Source organism: Triticum dicoccoides, chromosome 1A, assembly GCF_002162155.2.
Source record: "Triticum dicoccoides isolate Atlit2015 ecotype Zavitan chromosome 1A, WEW_v2.0, whole genome shotgun sequence".
Taxonomy (NCBI): Eukaryota; Viridiplantae; Streptophyta; class Magnoliopsida; order Poales; family Poaceae; genus Triticum; species Triticum dicoccoides.
This window is the reverse complement of record NC_041380.1, coordinates 44,279,041-44,301,180: the sequence shown is the minus strand read 5'-3', so window position 1 is coordinate 44,301,180 and position 22,140 is coordinate 44,279,041. Positions and strand designations below refer to the sequence as shown.

Sequence of the window (22,140 nt, the reverse complement as noted above, 5' to 3'; positions counted from 1 at the left end):
CGTGGAGCGTGCCGAGCAAGGCCTACCGCCCCGCTTCGAGAAATACCGTGACAAGCAGACCAGGAACTTTCTCAGGGCCCGGTACAAGGAGGACCCGATAACAAAGGAGCTTACCACGGATCCGAAGACCAAGGCGCTTGAGCTTGTTCTGGGAAGGAATACACCCCCGCGTAATTAGCTCCATATGGTTGCATTCTAATTAATCCCCAATATTTCTAAATGGTTCGCATTCCTTTCCCAGGACAATGAAAGCAGTAGCGCGGGGTCGTCTCAGAGCTCCCCTTTCGACACCCCTTTGAATAGGGCGTTGAACGTAATGAAAAACAAGGATAAGCTTAGTAAGCCGACGTCAGCTGGTCGTGTGGCCGGCAAAGGCTTGTCCACAAAATGGTCGTCATACTATACCGCTGGTGGGCGAAAGGAGAAAAAGACCAGCTCGGAAAGCCAGTCGCGCGAGGTTGAAGCACTCGAGGCCCAAGTGGCACGGATTCCAGAGCTTGTCCAAGAGCAAGTGGAACAACAACTGGGAACAAAGCTCAACGCCATGGTGCCTACGTTGATTCATGGGCTGACGACGTGGATTGCGGGCGGCCAACAGGGGCCTCCCCCGGTTCCCAGCTTCACGGCCAGCAACTCGCACAACGCGTAGGCGGCGCCATTGGTGTCTCCGGTGGAGGCGGTATTCATGTCTCCAGCACCGGCACGGGCATTGGAGCTTAATGCACCCGGGTGTACGCCGGCCGGCACCTCGCCAGCAAGCGGCCCCTCCGTCAGTTGCACGCCCGCCATTGGCGGTGCCTCGACATTAGCCGAGCTCGACGGCATCATGGTAACTAAGCCTCTCGGCCGATGACTTCATCTCCTTGCCTTTGACTGGGCATCCATGACGCCCTACATGTTTTCTTAGGGCGCCGCCAACGTTCCTTGCACTCTCCTGCAGTTCGTGGGCGGCAAGTTGGTCGATGTCGCCAAGGGCAGAATCGTTCAATCGGGCAACCCCATGTTCCACGGTAATCCGATGCCACCCACAGTGTATAGGGTTTAAGTGGTTCGGGTGCTGCCAGGCTGCGACGAGCTGTTACCTCCGATTCGACCCGCTGGGGCCAATGAAGAAGAAGAGATGACCCTCAGCGCCTGCGTAAGCTGTCCCCTGCTTTGGCCGAAGAGCCAGATTCGTTTGGGGCGGGGGACACCACCCCACAGACAAGACCGTCAGTCGTGCCGGTGCCAAGCCATGGCAAGAACGTCGCAACGCTACCGGACATGCCGGACATCCCTATGGCACAGGATCCGGACATGCATATGGCACAGGATCCGGACGACGACGACGGTACATTTACCAACATCGATAAGTACTTTGCCGAACATGGGTACGGTGACGAGTTCTGCGGGCCTCCTTCTCAAGAACCCAAGCAAGACGACCGCGATCTAGCTGGTACGGCGGAGAAACCCAGTTGCAACAGGCGTCGTCTGGCGTTCAGTTCTCAGGAGACGCCTCCAGCTGCTGCCTTCACCGAGCCTAAGATAGCTGAGGTGCCAAATATTATCAGCCCCAACACGCTCAAGAAGGCGGTCTGTGAGCAGAACTCGGTCCCATTACAGCAGATCAAGAAGAAGTGACGGAAACGAAAGGCTAAAAAGGGCGCCGGTACGAGCCAGCCGGCACCGAGTACGATTCGTGCTCAGGACGGGCCACCTTTACCTAAGGATATCTTGAGGAGGGTGCATGTGGTGGGTAGGGCGATGCTACCGACAAATATGCTCAATGCTACAACCGGTGTTATGCGGAGTCTGCATGACAGTGTTCTTTCTTTGGAGAAGCGGTGTCTCAGAGAGAATGATGTGGCATGCCCAGTTTTTGTGGCCAAGGTGCCAGAGGGCAAGGGCTTTGTCGATGGCGCCATCGGGGGTACGATCGTCCTGCGATTTGATGACATCTTTGCTATGTTTAACCTTCATCCACTGCACTACACCTTCGTTCGGCTGTTTTCGCAGAGTATGGAGATGCGGATCATTAGAGACAGGCCCCCGGACATCATGATACTCGACCCCTTCTACATGTGTGCCAACCTCTTGGGCAGCGCTGGGGACCGCCAAGTCGCGAGTTCACACCTCAAAGGCGTCATTCTGGCAAACCCAGATAAGGATAACTTCCTCGTGTCTTACTTTCCCGAGTAAGTCATCCCTTAACCGCCCCGAAACAAATGATTTCTTAGATTTCGATCGTTCTTTCTTTTTTCTAACATTCTGTGTTCTGTGCAGTGGCACACATTGCACACTCATCCTCTTAAGCCCGAAATATTCCATGGCCACGTATTTCGACCCGAACCGTGATTCCAAGATAGACTACACAAATATCAAGAAAGTTCTTGATGATGTTCTCCCCGGCTACGCCAAATCTGGAGGCACCTTCACCAGGCCAGTTCGTAGGTACGGCAGGCACGTGTTCGCCCACAATACTAAGTTCTGCTGCGTCAAGCAGCCGCCTGGCGGTCAGAAGGATGCCTACTACGCCCTCCATCACATGCGGGCGATCGTACGGGACCATCATCACCTTCTGCTACCAGATAATCTCAAAGATTGGGCCGCGAGCTTGTCGGCAATCCAGGACGCGGACATCAGACAAGAATTCTTTCGCATCCAGCCGGAGTTAGCGGAAATCATCCATCAAGATGTCCTTCATACCTCGGGGCAGTTCTACCTCAGATATCAACCGTCCAACAGTGAGATAGACACAACGCTACAAATGCAGGCTGACAACGCCCGCGATTTCATGACCATCACGACAGACGGCGGCTTCATCCACGCTCCGGTCCCATGAGTCGAGTCGAAAGTAGTGATGCTATGTGTAGTTCTGAAACATTGATTGGCTCATGTTGTAATTAAACTTTAATGAATTGTATGTCTCTTTGGTTTGGACAGTCGTTCAACTTAGATGTAATCGATGCTATTTATTAGTATGACCATGAATCATGCTATTAATGTCTTGCTTTTCTCTTCCGATCCTTTTGTTGCATACTTATATATTGCTTATGTATTGTCTGTTGTTTGGCTTGTGCATAGAGATGCCGTCGGTTCCCGGAGTCTACGACGACTGGGAGGAGTGTCGGAGACAGGTTCACCGTTTCAGCGGTAACAGTTACAAAGGATACACCACTAGGACGGAGGCGGAATCTAGATACGCCCGCTATCTAGCGGGAGAGAAAAGGAAGCATTGGAGGAACCGGATGAAGACCAGTTTCATCGCGATGATGCTCATCGTGATGACCGCAGCTCTCTTCTATGTGATGGTAGTTTAGAGATCGATATCGACTTGTAATGTAAAGACAAACTCGCTACTCGCGGTCTCGAGACTTGTAATGTTTTATCTTTGTTCGGTCTTTTGAATTCGGAGACTAATATGATGAATTGTATTCGAAGACTAATCTTCTATTGTATTCGATGAATCTGTTGTTGCTGTGTGCTGCTGTCTATATTCTGTCCAATAATATATTTTGTAACCTGTGCAAAAATCAGAAAAGTAAAAAAAACCTAATATTCATACTAATGGCGCATCAGCTCAAAGTGCGCCATTAGTATGCCAAAGGATACTAATGGCGCATCACTACACAGTGCGCCATTAGTATACCAAAGGATACTAATGGCGCATCACCCCACAGTGTGCCATTAGTATGCCAAATCACGTGCGTAAATATGATCCCCTGGGAGGCATACTAATGGCGCATGGCATGATGCGCCATTAGTATACCAGATACTAATGGCGCGCCAGTGATGTGCCATTAGTAAAATATACTAGTGGCGTGGTACTAGTGGCGCACCAGTAGTGCGCCATTAGTAGGCAAAACTGATGCGCCACTAATAGGCATTTTCCTAGTAGTGTTAGTTTCACCACCTGACATTGTAACCATTCCTCTCAACATTTCGGTTGAATAAAGCGTGAAGAGGTTCCTCAAAACAAAACAAAAATGCAAAACTTCCCATTACCCCCGTGAACGAATTGTTTGGGACCCTGATAAGTGACACACATGTGGCACGAACACATGACAACTTCAAACGTTTTTTATGACAAGTTTAGTAACCTGAGGACGGTAACTTTTAGTTGTCATAACAACCTCCTTTTTAGACGACAAGTTTCGATTGGGGGGGGGGGGTATTTTTTTCTTTTCAGATGGCAACTTTAGTTGTAAATAACGTTAGGGCCATAGTACTTCGTGCCAACGTGTGCGATGATAGGCAGTGGTGTGCCGGCCCAAATTTGGGCCGGTCACACGGGAGCCGTTAGATCGCTCCACCTCACTTCGTCCGCCTTCCGCATAGGAGAAACGAAAGGCCGCAACGAGTGCCGCCGCACCCCCTGTCAAAATGTGAGCGATGGAGAGCTTGAAGCACTCCTAGGATTCACCGCCGCCGCTCGCTGTCGCTGCTCGCCGGTTGCAACACCGGGCCGCTCGCCGTCGCCGCTCACCGGTTGCAACATCGGCGCCACTGGTCCGCCCCTCCCTATGCAGCAGTGGCGAGGGTGCCGGTTCTAGCATCCGCCACAGCACGATTGATGCATAGAAAACGTCGTGTGCATCAACGGCTCGCCACTGCAGCTTTTTTCTCGCCGGTCACTAGTTAAAGCTTTTCACATATATGGTTGAAACTTCTGAGTCAAAGATTGCAGCTTTTTTTCGTTTCGCTGTCACCGGTTGAAGCCTTTTATATCACCGGTCGAAGCTTTTTTTAGCTGGTTGAAGTTTTTTTCTTCATCATTGGTTGCAGCTTCCGAGGTTGCTTGGTGGCCGGCCCTCGATCCCCGTCGTCTCTGGTTGAAGCTTTCGACAATGCTGGTGGTAACATTATCGATCGTCGATTGCAGCTTTTAGTGTTGCGCAGCGGCTGACCCAACTTTCTCGTCGCTAGTCGTGGCTTTTCTCGCCGCCGGTTGCAACATCGTCGTCTCTGGTTGTAGCTTTTCTCGTCGCCGGTCGTAGCTTTTCTCGTTGCCGGTTGCAACGTCGTCGTCTCTGGTAGTAGCTTTTCTCGTTGCCGGTTGTAACATCTTCGTTTCTGATCGTAGCTTTTCTCGTCGCCGGTTGCAACATCGTTGTCTTTGGTCATAGCTTTTGTCGTCTCCAACACCGGTGGCATAGGATGCAGCGGACCGGAGGTTTGTTAAGAAGGTGGCATGGGAGGCGGCAGCCGCTCGCCGGAGGAGAAACATGTGAGGAACGGGAAGGGGATCGCCCCCATGTTGACGGGAAGGGGTGGCCGGCGACTCCATGACAGCCGGCGGACAAGATCCGACAGGGGAGGCACGCCAGCTTGGAGGAACAGCACGGATCTAGCTGGAGGCGCTCGGCAAGGGGGTGGACGAAGGCTACAGTCGCCATGAATGAGGTTGCGATGTTTTTTTTTTCTAAAATAAAGAAGAAGAGAGAGATGAATACGTGTGTGTATGTGTGTGTGAAGACGACCGGCTGAAGCATTCGCCATGGGCCAAACGCAAGCGTTTTCCTTATTACTACCTCCATATCGAAATATTTATAGTTGGGGAGAATTAGTACAAGCTTCCCCAACTACAAGTATTTCGATACGGAGGAAGTACTTAGGATTGTTTGATGGGTCCCTCCCATAGACATCAGACATTGGGGTGCTTGCAAAATTAGTGTCTCAAGGACACTGACTTATTACGACGCGTCCCTAAACTAGGCGCCCTTGAACCGACTTACGACATGAGACGCGATTCGAAAAGAGAAGGACGTGGAATCCGAGTCTTGAACGATGATGATTCGACTCTATAGATTTCGCCAAAGCCTTGATCCAGCACATCTCGATCGCCTCAATCGACTCAAGCTGCCAAATCATGGACAGCATGGCCGCCGCCGCCGCCAACTCCCGCTGCAGCCGCGTCAACATCTCCTTCAAAGCCGAGGAGACGCCTGCAAGCTCATCGGCCCTGTCCTCTCCTTCAACCTTGCCGCCGCCACGGGGAAGCACAAGGGCTACGCCTAGTACGCCAACAACCTGCACGGCCACCGGCTGCTCGACCGCAAAACAGTTTGTACTACGATGTACAGTATATATATGTGATAATGCAAAATTTTCTTTAGTGTGCGTTTTTTCACAAATTATTTCTTGTGTTTTTCATGAGGTTACTAATTTACTACATATGACAACGTTACTACTAGTATATATTTGTTTCACGAATCCTTGGGTTTCTGTAACCATCGCTGCGTCAAAGTTACATTCTTGTGAAAAACGAGATGAACTTGGTTATTACACGAAAATGAACTCAAATTTCCTAGAGCTGAGCTTCAAATCAGAGGGAGATTCAAGTTGAGTTCATGAAATCAAAAGTGGACCTTCTCCAATTTTTATAAACTTCACACTAACATTACACACCACAACAAATGACTGCAAAAAATCACATTGGTCATAACAATAAAACAACCACCTACAGAATTGTAAGCATCACTTCTGAAACCACGCAAACAGACCAACATTCCCATCAGACAGAAACGCCATCAAAATCCAGCTAAAAACTCCCCAAAGAAACAAAGGTAAGACATCTAAATCTTTCCTGGGGAGAAGCAATCAATCAAGACAATGCCCATGAATCAAAACTAGCCTATGGTTCCCTAGCTCCGACTGCTAATAATGCACAATTATTACAAAATAAGCTTCCTAGGTTGCAAGGCCGAGCACCGTTCCATCCATTATATGTACCTTTGAGGTGTTTCCAGATTTTCCCCATAAATCAGGTGCTCGGGGGAGCTGAACTGGGTATCTTGAAATGCTTCTTCACATAGTGTGATGCCTCTGAATCATTTCTGTGGCACAGGACCCTCAGCAGGGTTTTGGAGTCGCTTCCGAATTTGCTTTTGCCCCCTTGAGTAACTTCGCGCAGATCATCAATAAGCACACGGGTCTGGGATAAGAAATGACATCTAGTCATTTACAAATATGATTTACAGCAAAAGGATACTCAATTTCTTATACTACAGCATCCCCAGTCCCAAGTCTTAACAACTCGATGGCACACTGCTGAGCAGTCTTTGATTCAATTATGGAATATTTTCTAGAATTGAATTGTAGCTAGTTTGAACAAAAAAAAATTTTTACTAAGTTCACTCTAGTAGGCATTTAAAGCATTGTGCGTATAACTGGAGATATGGCAAGCTCATTATAGATGGTGCTTCTCGAAAAACAACGGTGCACTTGTTCTATCAGCATTGACCAATTCCCCCAAAAGGTTCATGAGAAATTTAATCCAAAATTACCTCTTGCTTGATCAGATTTATTACAGGACGAACACGCGAGACCAAATTCTCAACAGTTCCACGAGGCAGCCCATCTCCGCCAGATATGAAGAATTCCTACGGCAAAAAAAGGGGTAACTTTTTTAGGTAAGCAAACAAGTAGTCAGCACGGGTTAAGACAACATTTTATCGGTCGGACAATAAAAACAAGGCAAGATTAAATATATGTTCCAGACACATGATAAGCATGTTCGTTATAGAATGATACAGCCACACACAAGATGTCCCTTGTATATACCTTAAGGCAACAATATATTTATTGGTCGGATAATAAAGACAAGGCAAGATGTTCCAGATACAAAAGCAGCCAAGATGTCTTCAGACAACAATATACCTTCAGAATTTCAAGATCTTCCTCCAAAAGAGGGGCATCATTCGGAGAGAAGACGCGTGTAGGACCTCCATCTAGTATTACCCGAACTAAGCCATCCTACCAAAAGAGATTACGACAAAATTATAATCAAAACTTTTTACAGCATCTCACTGATCTCAACAGCCAAAATTATCACCAGGGATGCTTGCAGAAGCCCTGTAACCACACGATCTCGCAGTTGCTCCACAATGACGTCACAGAGTTGAGCAAGCACCTAAAGAGTGAGCATTGACATCAAATAAATGCCAATTAGTTCGGCAGAAGCTTAGTAGCTTACCAACTAGACTACAAGTGGAAACCTTTAGAAAGAAATGCTAATAAATATGCTTGTCCAAAGTATGAGGTATCAGCATATGCTTTAGCATTTGGCGAAAACCGAAATTCCGACATAAAAACCGTCCATTTCCTCGCATGCGAACTTATGAACGTACCAAATCAAGCACTTCGACAATAGTGTCCAATCGAGCTTGTAAAACATTGTTTTTGTACATATTGTCGATGAATGGCTGTTGGAGGTCCCAAAATATGACCTTTAACCCTACGAAAGAAAAGATGCAAACTTCAACATTGACAAGCTATCAGCTTCCAAGTGTGCATACATATTTTTCTTACCTGTAAATTCACATACCCGATCAATAGCAGCATTGATTTCTTTTCTACTGCCATCAAATTGATTCTTCTGATTGGAGACTACACCCTTTGACTTGCCGTTCATTGATCGTCCTAACACAGTCCAAATATTTTGAATATATAAATGAACTAGTTTGATCTATGTGGACAAGACCAAACAGATTAAGTGGCAATCTATGTGGATAAACTGATTACTTTTTTTAAAATGCACACTTACTGATGTTAATTTTGTCACTTTGCCTTTTAGCCCACCGCTCACTTATGCTGTCCTCCAACTTGCCTAGCTGGCTTATAGCATACTGTTTGGATATTAATAAAAAAACATCCAGTTCAGAAACTCTCAAAGTAATCAAAATGAACAAGCGAATAGCAAGAACGTCAATTATCAAAAGAATGGCATGAGTCTTGTTGATGTAAATCATGGTTAATTATGAAAGAATGACATGGATCCTGTTGATGTAAATCATGGCAACAGCCAGTACCAGCTATTGACTCGATACTAGAATATTGTGTCAAGTCCAGAGCCATCAGCACAATTAATAGAAAATTTCTGCAATGATTCCATGTAAAATTACTGATAACCAATATTACTAATAATGAAACAACTTAATATTAACTACATTCAAAAGGGAACAGCATCAAACCAGAAACCGTGAAAGATACAGCCAGTTAAAAAAGATATATTTAATGTGACTGTAAGCTGTAGCAGGTTAGCAGCATAATTATCAACTCCATATCTGAAGTCTAAAAAATTTAAGGAAATACTGCTCCAGCGTGAGTGTCAACCATTCCAAAATAAATCTTCTATGAAAATTGCTATGTGTTTTTTCCTTCTCATTTACATCTTTGTGTACCAAAAATTGCCCAGGAACTTGGTAAGTCGTTCTAAATAAAAGTAACATAGCAGCATCAGTTGTAAGTAACAAACTCACATATAGACTGTTAAGCCGCACACATAGCTTTGACATTGTAAGTTGAACTATTTCACTCGATTTTCTCTCATCAACAGGTCTGACTTCTTGGATTTCCTTTTTTACGAAAGCTTTGATTCCAAGCTCCTTTTTATATCGAGTAAGGACAGGAACAGGTGGAACTAAATCTTCTTTGTCAACTGCAAGCACACAAAAACCATTATCAATTAAGAGCTAGAGAAAATAAAGAGGGTTAAACCAAAGCATGCGGGTTAAAACAAATGAGATAGATATCCATACTAGATACTATCTCAACTATACTATTTAGCAGGGACCATCTATCTAAAGCACAATTTTATAGGTTTGTGCTCTACAACAAGATAATATGTGACTTTAGGAGAAAGAAAAAATATATAGACGTCCAGCAAGATAAACAGAAACGTACTTAAGGAGAAAGAAAATGGTGATGATACAAACCTATGGGTAGAGTAACAAGTTGTGTATAAATTTGAAATGCCTTGTCAATGCCACGACAGAAGCTATTTAATTCCCCAATTCGCATAGGAACCTTGAATGCAAAAAACTGATCTGCAGTCTGCAATAGTTCACAAGTGATCATTACTTTCACAAATACAGGTCATTTATCAAGCAAAAATATATATTTTAAACAATTAAGACATGTACATAACTTTGAAATATTGTGGCATAGAAGAGAAACAACATTAGATATTAACCTGTAAGGAGAAATTAATGAACAAAAAATTAAAGAAGTAATGGAGGACAGAAGCAACACCTCTTCTATGATTCTATAGACTTCAACAATAGAACCCCCATGGCGTTGTTGAGGGGATATAGGATCCCAAGTCTGCCAAACATAAAATTTAGCATAGAGAAAATGGTGCGGAAAATTTACAAGAACACTCGATGAGTACCAAAATAATGTTAGGAAGCAAAGACAGGTGGCAGGGGAAAAGGATATATTGTAACAAGTGGCAGTAAAACAAAATGCTCTAGCATACCAAATAAGATGCTTACACAAACTAAAAAACAGTCATATACAAAAAGAAATGTGCTAACCTCTTGTTCAGCAGCCCTTTTAACCCAAGTTTCAACTCTCTCCAGTTGCCCATTCACCCAGCGTAAAACAACCGTGCCCGATTTACTTTCAATCTGAGATAAACAAAAAGGCAGCAAATCAGGATAAACATAACAAGAAGCCCCATGGGGGGGCATGAACATAGCATGTCAATTGTCAAAGTGACACCCAAGCAATTTGCGTTTTTGTGATTGTTTGTAGTTGAGGAAGAAAAGATCTAACCTCATAAGGAACTAGCTTTTGTCTACATAGACTGTCCAAACCATCGTCACCCACAACAGAAGCCATCACTGACATTATGTACTGCTCCAAAGAATCAGCTGCCGGAAATACAGAAACTACGTCCTCCGTAAGATGCTCAGAATGCTCAAGAAAAGGTCCCTGCCACAACAACTTAACGTAAGCATGCAGCCTCACAAGGTTGTGATGGATTTAATAGTTATTTATTATAACTTACCAATTTGTTTCCATACAGTTTATGGAGAAGGGAAGCGGAAAGAACTGCTGCCTGTGGATGCCATCTTGACAAAACTGGGGAAAAAATGTTTGTCTCTATCTTCAAAAGCTTCTTCGTCTCCTCAGCTAGAGATGCTAAAACATGCTCATGTGATGTGTCTGCTTTAATCTCTACGAAATGTGCAATCTGAAAGAAAACAAAAAATAATCCATAGTGTTGACATATAGATGGAACTAGAAAAGTACATGACCTATACAACTACAGATTGCACTATATGGGTTTCCACTCCAGTACACTAAAAAACTAATGACCTGACCAGAAAAAAAGTTACAATTAACAGTAAAAATATGAAGATATAGAGTCTAGCATTTATATCCTTTGATATGCAGATGAAACCACGTGCTTAAACTCTTATACGCACGTAGAACATGAATATTGCATAGAAGGCCTCATGTCATACTGACTTTTGACTTTTGAGGAATACAGTGACCAGGAAAAGACCAGAACAAACCCTCTAGACCAAAAGGCCAAAAAGCATACACAAAATTTGGGGCAAAGAACCAAAATACAGTCCTACTAAATATAACAGAGGTCATGCCACATTCAAATATACAAAGTGATCAAACACCTCTAACTGCAAAGAATTTCGCCAACGGTGGCAATAACATAGATTTCTAGAAGTGAAGGTGATCAAATACAACACGACAAATCCAAGATACATGTATACTATAATGGACCAACATTCAAGGTCTGCATAAGCAGGCATGGGTGAATAAGTGATCTTATTATATCCATCTCATGGTAAAATGAGAAAAATACATCAGGAAAGAATGAAAATCAGCAATATTAGAGCTACACTACAAAAGAATAATTACAGCTGCAAATAAGGTCACCTTCATGAAAGCACTTTTGACAGAAGAAGTGATGTAACGGTCAATCTGGTCTCGATCAGGTGACTCCATTGCCTGATGCAGAAAAGCAAAACCGGTGCCAAATCAGATTTGTATGTATGTGCAAACGCTAAAGCTCTGGTTTTCCACATTCTGCAGCGCCTATTGAGAACAAAAGGTTGCTACTGTATACTACCACAAGTTAGAAGACGAGAAGTGTGGTGGTTAGAGACCATTTTGTGAGGAACACTACTAGATTTGTTTGTACTCAAGTGACTTCTGCTCAAGAAATGCCTGGAAGCGGTGGTGCTCATATGCACTGGCGGAGCATCGGCGGGACCAAGGAGGGTCCCCCCCCCCCCAAAAAAAAAATCTTCCGGCCTCTCTAATCTGTCTACCTGTTTTGGCCCCTCCTTGGATTTCACTCACGGTCCGCCACTGCTCATACGTACACTAGCCACAGGCAGACGGTCCGACTTTTAGATTACAAAAGGTATGTTGGATGAGAAATGAAGGATTGAATGTAAAGCTTCAGCACCTTGTCATTTTCTTCACCAAGGATTCGCCTAGTAAGCATTGCTACTGTTACGATATCAACCATCATACTGGGACCCTGCAGATGTAAAGACAAATTTAATGTGGGGAAAAGGTAAGATCGTCAGTACAAACAAAAATAAGAGATGAACAGGTCCACTAGAATCTACACTAGCTTAGAGATAGCAGATCCCAAATGGTAGTCTGAACAGAACAGAAATAGCAACATGCACGGTGGGAGTGAGGGTGTTCGGTCCTGTTATGAATAGTGAGTTCAAGGGCAGCAAACTCCTCTACCATTGCATGCTGCCATTCCTGATGAAGAACATCACAGAAACAAAGTCAGCGCGGCAAGAGCCCACGCCTGCAAAAACCAAGGAGGTCAATAGGCGTACCGGGACGAGCGTGAAGGGCATACTGAAGAGAAGATGGTGCATCAGGAAAAGATGATGCCTCACCAGGAGAAGGTTAGTTGGACTTAGCAAGCAATGGCTTGTAGGCAGCAAACTGGGTATTGCACGACTCCATAACCTCATTATGATGACCAAGTGCATGCTTGTGAGCATCCTTAAAAGCCTTCTTTTTCTGAGCATCATTCTCTTCAGCAGTACCATGCGAGTACATGCGTGACAGGGAAAGGAAGGCAGGCACTGCACCTTACCAGTAAGAAAATCTCAGTCACTGATTGGATATGAAGGTGCGCGTGAATGGCCATGCCATGGTAATTGATGCTATCAAAGATCACCAGGCGGAGGGGAACAGAGACATTGCCCAATGAAGAACTAGAAGATGGCATTTTTTTAAAGAGCATCTACATACAGACAGAGCACTCTGAAAATAGAGCAGAATGCCTGCTCAGCAACCTGAGGAAGAAGGTTGCGGCGGCAGAGCTCGGGAGAGGAGCATGGAAGCTCAGCAGAAACAGAGGGCAGATATGGCGTGGTGAAAAGCAGCGTCCATCAGAAAAGAAACCGACATTGTACAGATGGCATGATGGCTGCGCACACTCGTGGCATGCAGAAGAACACAGAGCAGAGAGAATCAACCAGATCGATCTTGAAGGAGACAAGTGAAACGAAAAAATTGAACCTTAGAAGCCAGCTCTTCATACCATGATCTGAATAATGACTAAATCTATTCCATGGACTCTAGGTCTAATACATACATGTACATGAGAGGAGATAGTAGGAATTCTAGGACAAAAGGAATATTATAAAGAGTAACAACAATACAATTCTCTCAAACAGTTCCCACCCACCAGGGTTCAACCTCTAGGATCGACATGGTGTGCCAGATATTTAATCAAAGTAAATACATATGTGTGTTCGGTGCAAAAGTGTGCACTCATGTAACATGAGGCTCCTATACCTCTACAATAGTTGTAGGGCTTGTAGTGGATGCCCACACGCGAGTACTGTGGCGGATCAAAGAAGATTCATCTGAGACACAGAACACAGCATCATACCGCCGTCAAGTCCTGGGTTGAAGGACTGTAAAACCACCCGCGCATGTGTGTAACGCAAATGAAAAAAATGGTGGACTAGAAGAAAATTATGCGCTCAAATCTATCTGCAGGTTAGATCAAATATGAAACACACGTGAGCCTAACAAGAACAAGAGATGAACATGACAAGCTTGACAAGAGAAACTATGCCTGCGAACTATTCCATGGGATACTTGAATATACAATTTGCAATTTTTATCATAGCAAGGCACATGCAGTCATTCAGTAACAAAAAATGATAAGTAACCAGCAATAATGATGGTTTGCCTTATGCGCATATGTGTTGCAACATTCGGTGGTGAATAACAAATCAGACATAGCCTGCACGAAGTGGTACATGATTGTATTACTCATCTTCACCGACATGGTAAATATTTACTGTATAAAGCAAACAAACCCAGATCTATTCCTTGTTGAAATGAAAGGATAAGTTTCAAAGAGGTTCACTTGCCATGCATGTTAGGTGCACATCAGCAAACCAGGATTGAGAAAAACAAACCTCTGAGAAGTGCAGATGATAATCATTCAATTTCTTGTCCACCCATTTCTGAACTGGAGACAGGAAAGACTGGAAAAACGTAAAGTCCTGGCAGCTATCATCGGCATCAACAGAACTACGTAGACTTTTCAAGTGTAAGCGTTCTTGTGGACCACGCTGTTCCTTCAAGGGTATCTTCCTCAAATGCTCAATCACAACTTTCAGGAGTCCTTGCTCACCTGTAAAAACAAACTGTGTTGCAGAACACATTAATTATCATACTATGGTGATGGTAACTTGGTTCATGAGCTAATAAATTAGTAGCATGCTACTGAACAGGACTACATATTTAGTCCAGTGTGGTTTATGCAAGAGCATCTTTTGATCTCAAGAAAAACTAAAGACCCAGTGGTTACTGGTTTTAGATATGATTCACCACTTTAACAATAATCCTACATTATGACAGGCTTAACTTGAACTGTGTTATTATGAAAAGGCATCATTTCCACAAATGGTACAGGCAAAAGGGGAGTTTGCACTAAGGTTTTCTTTTCAGATAACTGTCTCTAAGGAAAAGGCATCATTTCCATAAAATGGTGAAGACAAAAGTGGAGTTTGCACTAAGGTTTTTTTTTTCCAAAAAACTCTCTGACAGACTGACATTATGAAGAGAAAAGGCTAGAAGCGCTGTCACTAAAAACTGGATAAGGATGAGAAGATCCTCCCTTGCTTTGGCTCACTCAGAATTCTTAAAAATAAAACAAGATGCCAGAATCCAGAAACACATCTGATTGCTGCCGTAGAGATATCTAAGGCTAGCCGCAGCATAAGCACGAAATACTCCAAGAAGGATACATGTCAAAAAAATACCAAGGATAGCCTCTTCTCGGTTAGTGCTTTACCTGTCGGAATAATACCCATGCATAGCACGTATCATGAATTGTCTCTGTGATTCCTAGTATACGCCAAGTGGACTTTAGGAGCTCAAGGATTTCTTCCACCTCCTGGTTGATAAAAGTAAAAGTATGAGACAAATATTGCAACCAATGGGGTGGACAGCGGAAAATGGCAAACAGGGATTTGAAGTACTGGCCTCTGTGAGTTTTCCCTCATCTAAGGTGTCAAAAACACTGCCAAGCATTTTTTCATACAAGGCGGCATTCAGATGGTAACCATCAGCCCAATGACAAACCTCACCGGTAAGATCGCCACGAGCAGGCCTTTCAGAGAAAGATGTAGCAACTTCTCTCAGTGAACGTAGGCATTCTGTACGTTGAACCTCCGCAGCAGATGGGGATAGCGACTAGCAAACAATACAACATCGTAACCTCCATTTAGTTTATAGTTCATATAGTGCTTATTTGAATAAATAAATCAACCATAATAACTAACTGGGGTAAAGCATAAAACCTCAGATTCTTCAATCTTTCTGAAAAGATTTCTTAGCTCATTGACTTTTCGACCTAACTCTCCAAATCCAACAACAGGATGGTTTATTAGGCCCTCCTCCAGCATGTTCAGCTAAGCAAAGACACAAACAGACCTTATATTGTTAAGTCATGCAGGTATGGTTCAAAATCCTTAAAGCACAAATGGATGGCTAACCTGTCTTTTCTGCCAACGAAGATATGCCTTCATGTCAGAAAATTCAGCTCTAGATATACAGCACAGTAGTTCCAGTGGTATCAAGAGATTGTCCATCCGTTTTCCGACTTTACCCACCATAGCATTAAGTAGTCCCTGTCTAGTCCTAATATCCATGGACTCCGTTATCTATTCAAAAGCAGAGGGGTGAAGGAGGTAAGCAGATGTAAGATTAGCATTCTGAGTATCTTTATTAAATTTGGTTGTTCACAAAAATATAAAAAGGAACAGTAACCTTAAACTCAACGAGTTGTACTATATATGCAGTTTCAAACAGCACAAGAGATTTGCAAGCTACTAATGTTGAAATGTAAAAAATATAATTTGGTTGTTCACAAAAATATTAGATTTGGTTGTTCACAAAAATATTAGATTTGGTTGTTCACAAAAATATAAAAAAAGGAACAGTAACCTTAAACTCAACGAGCTGTACTATATGCAGTTTCAAACAGCACAAGAGATTTGCAAGCTACTAATGTTGAAATGTACAAATATAACTTCAAGTGAGGGAAATAAATATATAGTACAGAACAACAGAAAACACAAAGGCGCAATTTTGTCTTTCAATTTATTAACCAGGAACAGAGGTAAGACAAGTCACCTCAAGTTGGGCTCTCAAGATTTCAAGCAGGCCAACTAAACCTGGTTGCCGGTGAGTTTGCGATTCAGCACTTTCACTCTTACTACGGCCAAGTTTCCTCATTAATCTGTGTCTCTTCTCTTTCTTCTTTTCTTTCTTTGGAACTATAAGGCCCCTATAAGCAGTAGAAATAGGTTAAGTACTATGATAATCTTGGAAACTGCTATCTTCTAATTAAAACACTATGCTCGACACAGTGAACTGCACAGGCCTACCCTGAAGCGCCAGCAGCAGCAACAAGGATTTCATATGCTGTTTCACGAAGATCATCATCTGTGATACCTGGAAGAGTAAGACAGATGTTGTTTTTCAATAATTTTCTTTAGCCGATAGTTCAGAATTCAGAGTCAAACAAAGAGATCAACGATGGCCTAGTTATATCACTAACTAAAGCAAACGCCTTTAACTTTTTTTATCCAAATAGTATAATATTACAAACTAACATGTTTAAGAAGTAACTGAAGCAAATAATGACAACCCAGTTATTGTTCCAATAAAGAAAGTGAACACCTTCACGTGATTCAATAAACTAAAGAAAGCAATAGTGCATCACTGGCAAGTTATGAGGAGACAACCAACAAAATGCATGTAAAGGCAAAAGGGACAGATAGAAGATCATCGAAATTGTCTGTAGTAGCAATAGCATGATAATTATTGTATCAGAACATAAGGCATGGCTAGTCTAGTTTAATCTATTATGAGGCATGCAATACTTATAGTTGACAATTAATAACTATTACCTGTTTCAAATAATGGTAAGCGCAAGGATATATCGTTGGCATCAGTTTGATGCCTCCTAGAAGCCCTTCGACTATCGAATTCACCTTCATCATCCTCAAAGTCTTCAATGTCATCTATGGTTAATTCCTCGGTGGGAGAGTCCAACGATAATGATTTTGGTAAGTTTGCAACTGATGATGGCACAGCAATTTGTGGTTGTTCAACAACTGGTGGTGGTACCACAACTGGTAATGGTGCAGCGGCAGGGACAGGGGGTGGTTCTCTTGTTGGTGCTGATCCAGAATATTCAGGTCTTGTAAGTAAATAGAACCCTTCGACATCTCCAGTGTTATCCTGAAAAAACAAAGTTCAGGCATATGAAAACTTAATGGGCAATGAATTTTAATGACTCTGATCATGGTCTGCAAAACAAATGAACCAAGCATGTAGCCCAATGTGAAAATTTCAACACTGAAATTGGGAAGATTATATAAAAATGCACATATGAGGAGCCGTTTGGTATCCATGGGCATTCAGCAGAATGATTAGTAAAGTAAGACAGGCGGCAGTATCATGAATGTTTGAAATTCCTAAATCATATTGTTTCTCCTTTGTCAAATGGTAATTTTTAGAAGAAAAAAAATACAATACATAAAGAAACCTTAAGTATAAACTCACGACATATGGGTAATCAAGGCTGTCATGATAAAGCCGGATGGCATCTCCAAGGTCAAGTGGATCCCCTACAACATCAAAGGATCATCAGTACAACTATAAGGAGACAAAGTGAGATACTTGAATGAGGCTACAACTACTTCACCTTTCTTAGCGCAATTGAGGACATAATCAACACTGACTTGATCAATATCCACGTCATCCAGAGAGATAGCACCAGGCGGCATTACAACTTTCTTGATCAAGTTACCAGAAAGGATGTAATTGAGCAACACATGGCGATCACGGCGATAACGTTGTAGCAGCTCAACAGGATTTTCTCTGGTCAAGTTGAAACATGGTGAACTTAGTTTACAACACAAGCTTAACGTCGCCTATGAATGGAAGGATGCATGTTCTGAAGCGATCATTACTCGTCCATATTGCGTGCAAGGGAGACAAAAATCTGAGGATGGACTATCAACTGCTTGCCACTGGCGCAATGAACCTGCAAACAAAACAAAACAAAAATCCATTGTAAACTAAGGATGTGTTTGGTTTGAGAGACATGCTAGGGTGGTTGTGGGTATCCCCAACCAGGTGGCTAGGGATAGCCCTTTTTTTTGTTTGGTCGGAAAGGTGGGGTTATCCCATGTTTTGTTTGACTTAAAGGATGAAAAGTGGCTGAGGATAGCCATTGAAGTGTTTGGTTCGAGGGACAAATGAAGGATAAGGGTTGTGGTAACCGTTTTTATTTGAGGTGGTGAGATTACCCTCATAATTTGCACTTTTTCAATGGAAAGAAGGAAAATACAGTATGTGCAGTCATAATTTCGAAAATCTTAACTTTTTCACAGCAAACCAAAACAAAACAATAGTAGAATTTTTGAACTTCGTCACATATAATAATTCAACATTCCATAGATAAGTCAAGTGCATAGAACTCATAGTTCAACATTCTATAGAGCACTACTAGAACTTAACAGTTATACAACCCATAGTTACTGTCTTGGTTGTCAAAAGAGCTAATTCATACAACCCATAGTTACTGTTTTGGTTGCATATCTGGTGTAATGGAGGCTCACACATGTTTACCATCAATAGCTCCAATATAATCCTATTTGGTGAAAACAAAAACCCAAAAATTAGGATCTAAACAAATTCATGCCTACAATGACAAAATGTAGTTGTCACATGGTCTCATACCTTAAAGTATGGATCCCACCGGTAGTTTCCTTCTATTTTGGTTTGGGTCTCCAATGAAGGCTTCCTAATAAGGTCATCTCTAAGCTCGCCAATAGCATGGAGTACCCTTTGGAAGTAACGGCTCACAACTTCACCGAATCTACCAAAACTGGCGCCAATTACCCTATTTCCAATGTTGTACCCAACGGTGTGCAAGAACATTGCTACTTGTTGCTCAATAGTCAAATGTATTGTGTCCTTCAGCAAGTTGCGATCCCTAAAGAGTTAACAAAACCTAAAGAAAGGTACTCTCCGAAGCCTAAGCATGTTCACGCAAGTTGTGTCATTCTTCCATATTTTGTTGTCAAAATACTCTCTTCTCATCCTATCTCTCTCATCAATTGGGGCATACGTAATTGCTTCTCTCCTTTTTCTTTTTCTGGATTGAACAACCAATGTTATCATGTTGATAAACCATTGTGCCGCAGCCGCATAAATTAACATCTTTGCCTTTCTGTCCATCTACAATGCAGTATAGGATTCAGCTATAATATGCAGTACAGGGTTTAGAGCTAAAATATGCAGTATAGGATTTACAGCTAAAATATGTTATCTTTTGTCTCGCTGTCCATCTACGTGTGAACAAGAATTCAATAGCACACCGTATGTGTACAAATGGCCAACTACTTAGAACCAAAACCAACATTCTTTTTCCACTGCCAAACATTTTACTAAAGAACAGAATAGGATTTAGGGGAGAAATAACCTCAGATTGTAGTTGTGCTGCTGCTGCTAGATGTACTGACGGTGGCCTTCAACTTTCCTGTGCCAGAAAATTAAATCAATCAGCGAACTACACATGAGCAGAGACCTATGTTTTTAAAGCGTCCCTAAGGCGACGCCTAGGCGTCGAAGCGCTCCCCCTCCGCTTTGGAAAATCGACCGCTTTGGGCGCCTAGGCGTCCAAAGCGCCCGCCTAGGCGTCGCCTAGGCGCCAAAGCGCCCCCCCTCCCTAAGGCGGTAAGGCGTCGCCTTAAAAACATAGGCAGAGACCACGCATCACCAGCCCCTGCACGCACGGAACACTAGCACACATCTAGCACACGCAGCCGTGCGCACGCGGGCGAGCCGTTCAGACCCATGCAGGCAGCCGTGCGCACGCATCAGTCACCGGCCGCCCGCACCTCCTCAAGCCCCCAGTCGCCGGTCTTGAGAACCAGCTGCGCCGCCGCCAGGCTTGAGATCCAGCCGCGTGTGCGCCTCCTGAGGCCCCCAGCTGCCGCCGGCCTTGAGATCCAGCCGCGCCGCCGCCTCAAACCCTTGCTCGCATCGCCCGGGGACACCCTCCGCAACGGCCGGCCGGCACACGCGAGACGAAGCAGAGGAGATAGGGAACGAGTAGAGAAGGAGCTCACCTCCCGCCGGCCTCTCTGCTATCTGCTAGATGCGCCGCCGCCGCCGCGCACGGAAGAGAGAGCGCGAGTAATGGGGGAAAGCGACCCCACGAAAGCGACCCCACGCGAGTAATGGGACAACAAAATATGGAAGAATGACACAACTTGCGTGAACATGCTTAGGCTTCGGAGAGTACCTTTCTTTAGGTTTTGTTAACTCTTTAGGGATCGCAACTTGCTAAAGGACACAATACATTTGACTATTGAGCAACAAGTAGCAATGTTCTTGCACACCGTTGGGTACAACATTGGAAATAGGGTAATTGGCGCCAGTTTTGGTAGATCCGGTGAAGTTGTGAGCCGTTACTTCCAAAGGGTACTCCATGCTATTGGCGAGCTTAGAGATGACCTTATTAGGAAGCCTTCATTGGAGACCCAAACCAAAATAGAAGGAAACTACCGGTGGGATCCATACTTTAAGGTATGAGACCATGTGACAACTACATTTTGTCATTGTAGGCATGAATTTGTTTAGATCCTAATTTTTGGGTTTTTGTTTTCACCAAATAGGATTATATTGGAGCTATTGATGGTAAACATGTGCGAGCCTCCATTACACCAGATATGCAACCAAAACAGTAACTATGGGTTGTATGAATTAGCTCTTTTGACAACCAAGACAGTAACTATGGGTTGTATAACTGTTAAGTTCTAGTAGTGCTCTATAGAATGTTGAACTATGAGTTCTATGCACTTGACTTATCTATGGAATGTTGAATTATTATATGTGACGAGGTTCAAAAATTACCTTGAAATATGGATTGAAGCGGGTGCTTTCTTGTATTTTACGATGGCAATGGTTGGAGGGAGGCTGAATCATCTCATCTCTCAACTCCCCAACAGCATAAAGCACTGCCTTAAAATACCTACTAATGACTTCGATAGATCTTCTAAAGATAGGTTGTAGTGTCCTATACCTTTGGTTATGGCCAACTATTAGAAGAAACATGGCAGCTTGTTCCTCAATAGAAGTATGAATGCTATCCAACAACAAATTTCTCTCTCTAAATATAGCACACAAACGGAAAAACGGTGCTTTTCTCATTCTGAGTTGATTTGAACAATTTATGTCACTAGAGTGATAAATGTATCTCAAATTTGACTCTCTAGATATGGCACGATCGGCCATGCTGCCCACGGTTATCCTTGGTGTTTGTTGCCTAGATCTTGTAAACATGACCATCATGTAAGCATACAATCCAGCCACTAGACCGGCTCCTCTCACAATTAGTTGCCTTCGTTTTCTTGCCAATTCATCCATCTATGACAATACAAACAAAGTATCATATGCATAAATTTTTGTCTTAACCATAGTAGGCTCTCTCTGTACAGAAGATAGACAGTAAATAAAATCAAAGTATCATATTCCAATTAAGCATATTTTGCTCTATCTTCTCTGTACAACAACAAGGGCTGTTCCCTGTTCAAGATCCCGATCCGAGGCAGGAAGGACAGGGGTAGGGGAAGGAAGAGAAGAGGAGGGCGGAGGAAGGGAAGGAGGGGGCGGATCTGCTACCTCTCCCGTGTCAGGGTCTACTCCGGCGGCGGCGGCGAGTTGAGGCCGGCCAGGAGCAGGGGCGGGCCGGCGGCGAGTGTAGGCCCGGCCAGGCGCAGCGGCGGATCGGCGGCGAGGTAGGCACCTTCAGCAGGGCGGCGGAGAGGTTGA

The 22,140-nt window shown here is 43.6% G+C and overlaps 1 protein-coding gene across 6 annotated transcripts; it reads right to left on the bottom strand.

Annotated features, from left to right (window-relative positions):
• Positions 1-6,330: 6,330 nt before the first annotated feature.
• On the bottom strand, positions 6,331-22,134 carry LOC119361941 (protein unc-13 homolog). Of its 6 annotated transcripts, none has more exons than XM_037627126.1 (28): positions 21,991-22,134; positions 19,787-19,843; positions 18,270-18,343; positions 18,002-18,177; positions 17,860-17,924; positions 17,202-17,535; positions 16,677-16,743; positions 16,423-16,576; positions 15,783-15,950; positions 15,588-15,698; positions 15,271-15,480; positions 15,080-15,181; positions 14,199-14,429; positions 12,200-12,274; positions 11,665-11,736; positions 10,772-10,957; positions 10,537-10,695; positions 10,296-10,388; positions 10,012-10,083; positions 9,696-9,813; positions 9,240-9,418; positions 8,525-8,606; positions 8,290-8,400; positions 8,109-8,236; positions 7,814-7,891; positions 7,639-7,734; positions 7,266-7,361; positions 6,331-6,913 (listed from the first exon to the last, which is right to left on the bottom strand). In XM_037627126.1, the coding sequence occupies exons 3-28, from the start codon at positions 18,275-18,277 to the stop codon at positions 6,743-6,745; spliced, it is 3,342 nt and encodes a 1,113-aa protein (XP_037483023.1). In that variant the 5' UTR covers positions 18,278-18,343; positions 19,787-19,843; positions 21,991-22,134; the 3' UTR covers positions 6,331-6,742. The 6 variants fall into 6 exon arrangements, 5 of the variants coding, with proteins under 5 accessions (XP_037483023.1, XP_037483026.1, XP_037483014.1 ...); XM_037627129.1 differs by having other exon boundaries at positions 18,270-18,344; positions 19,790-19,843; XM_037627117.1 differs by lacking the exon at positions 21,991-22,134 and adding an exon at positions 20,436-20,531.
• Positions 22,135-22,140: the final 6 nt, after the last annotated feature.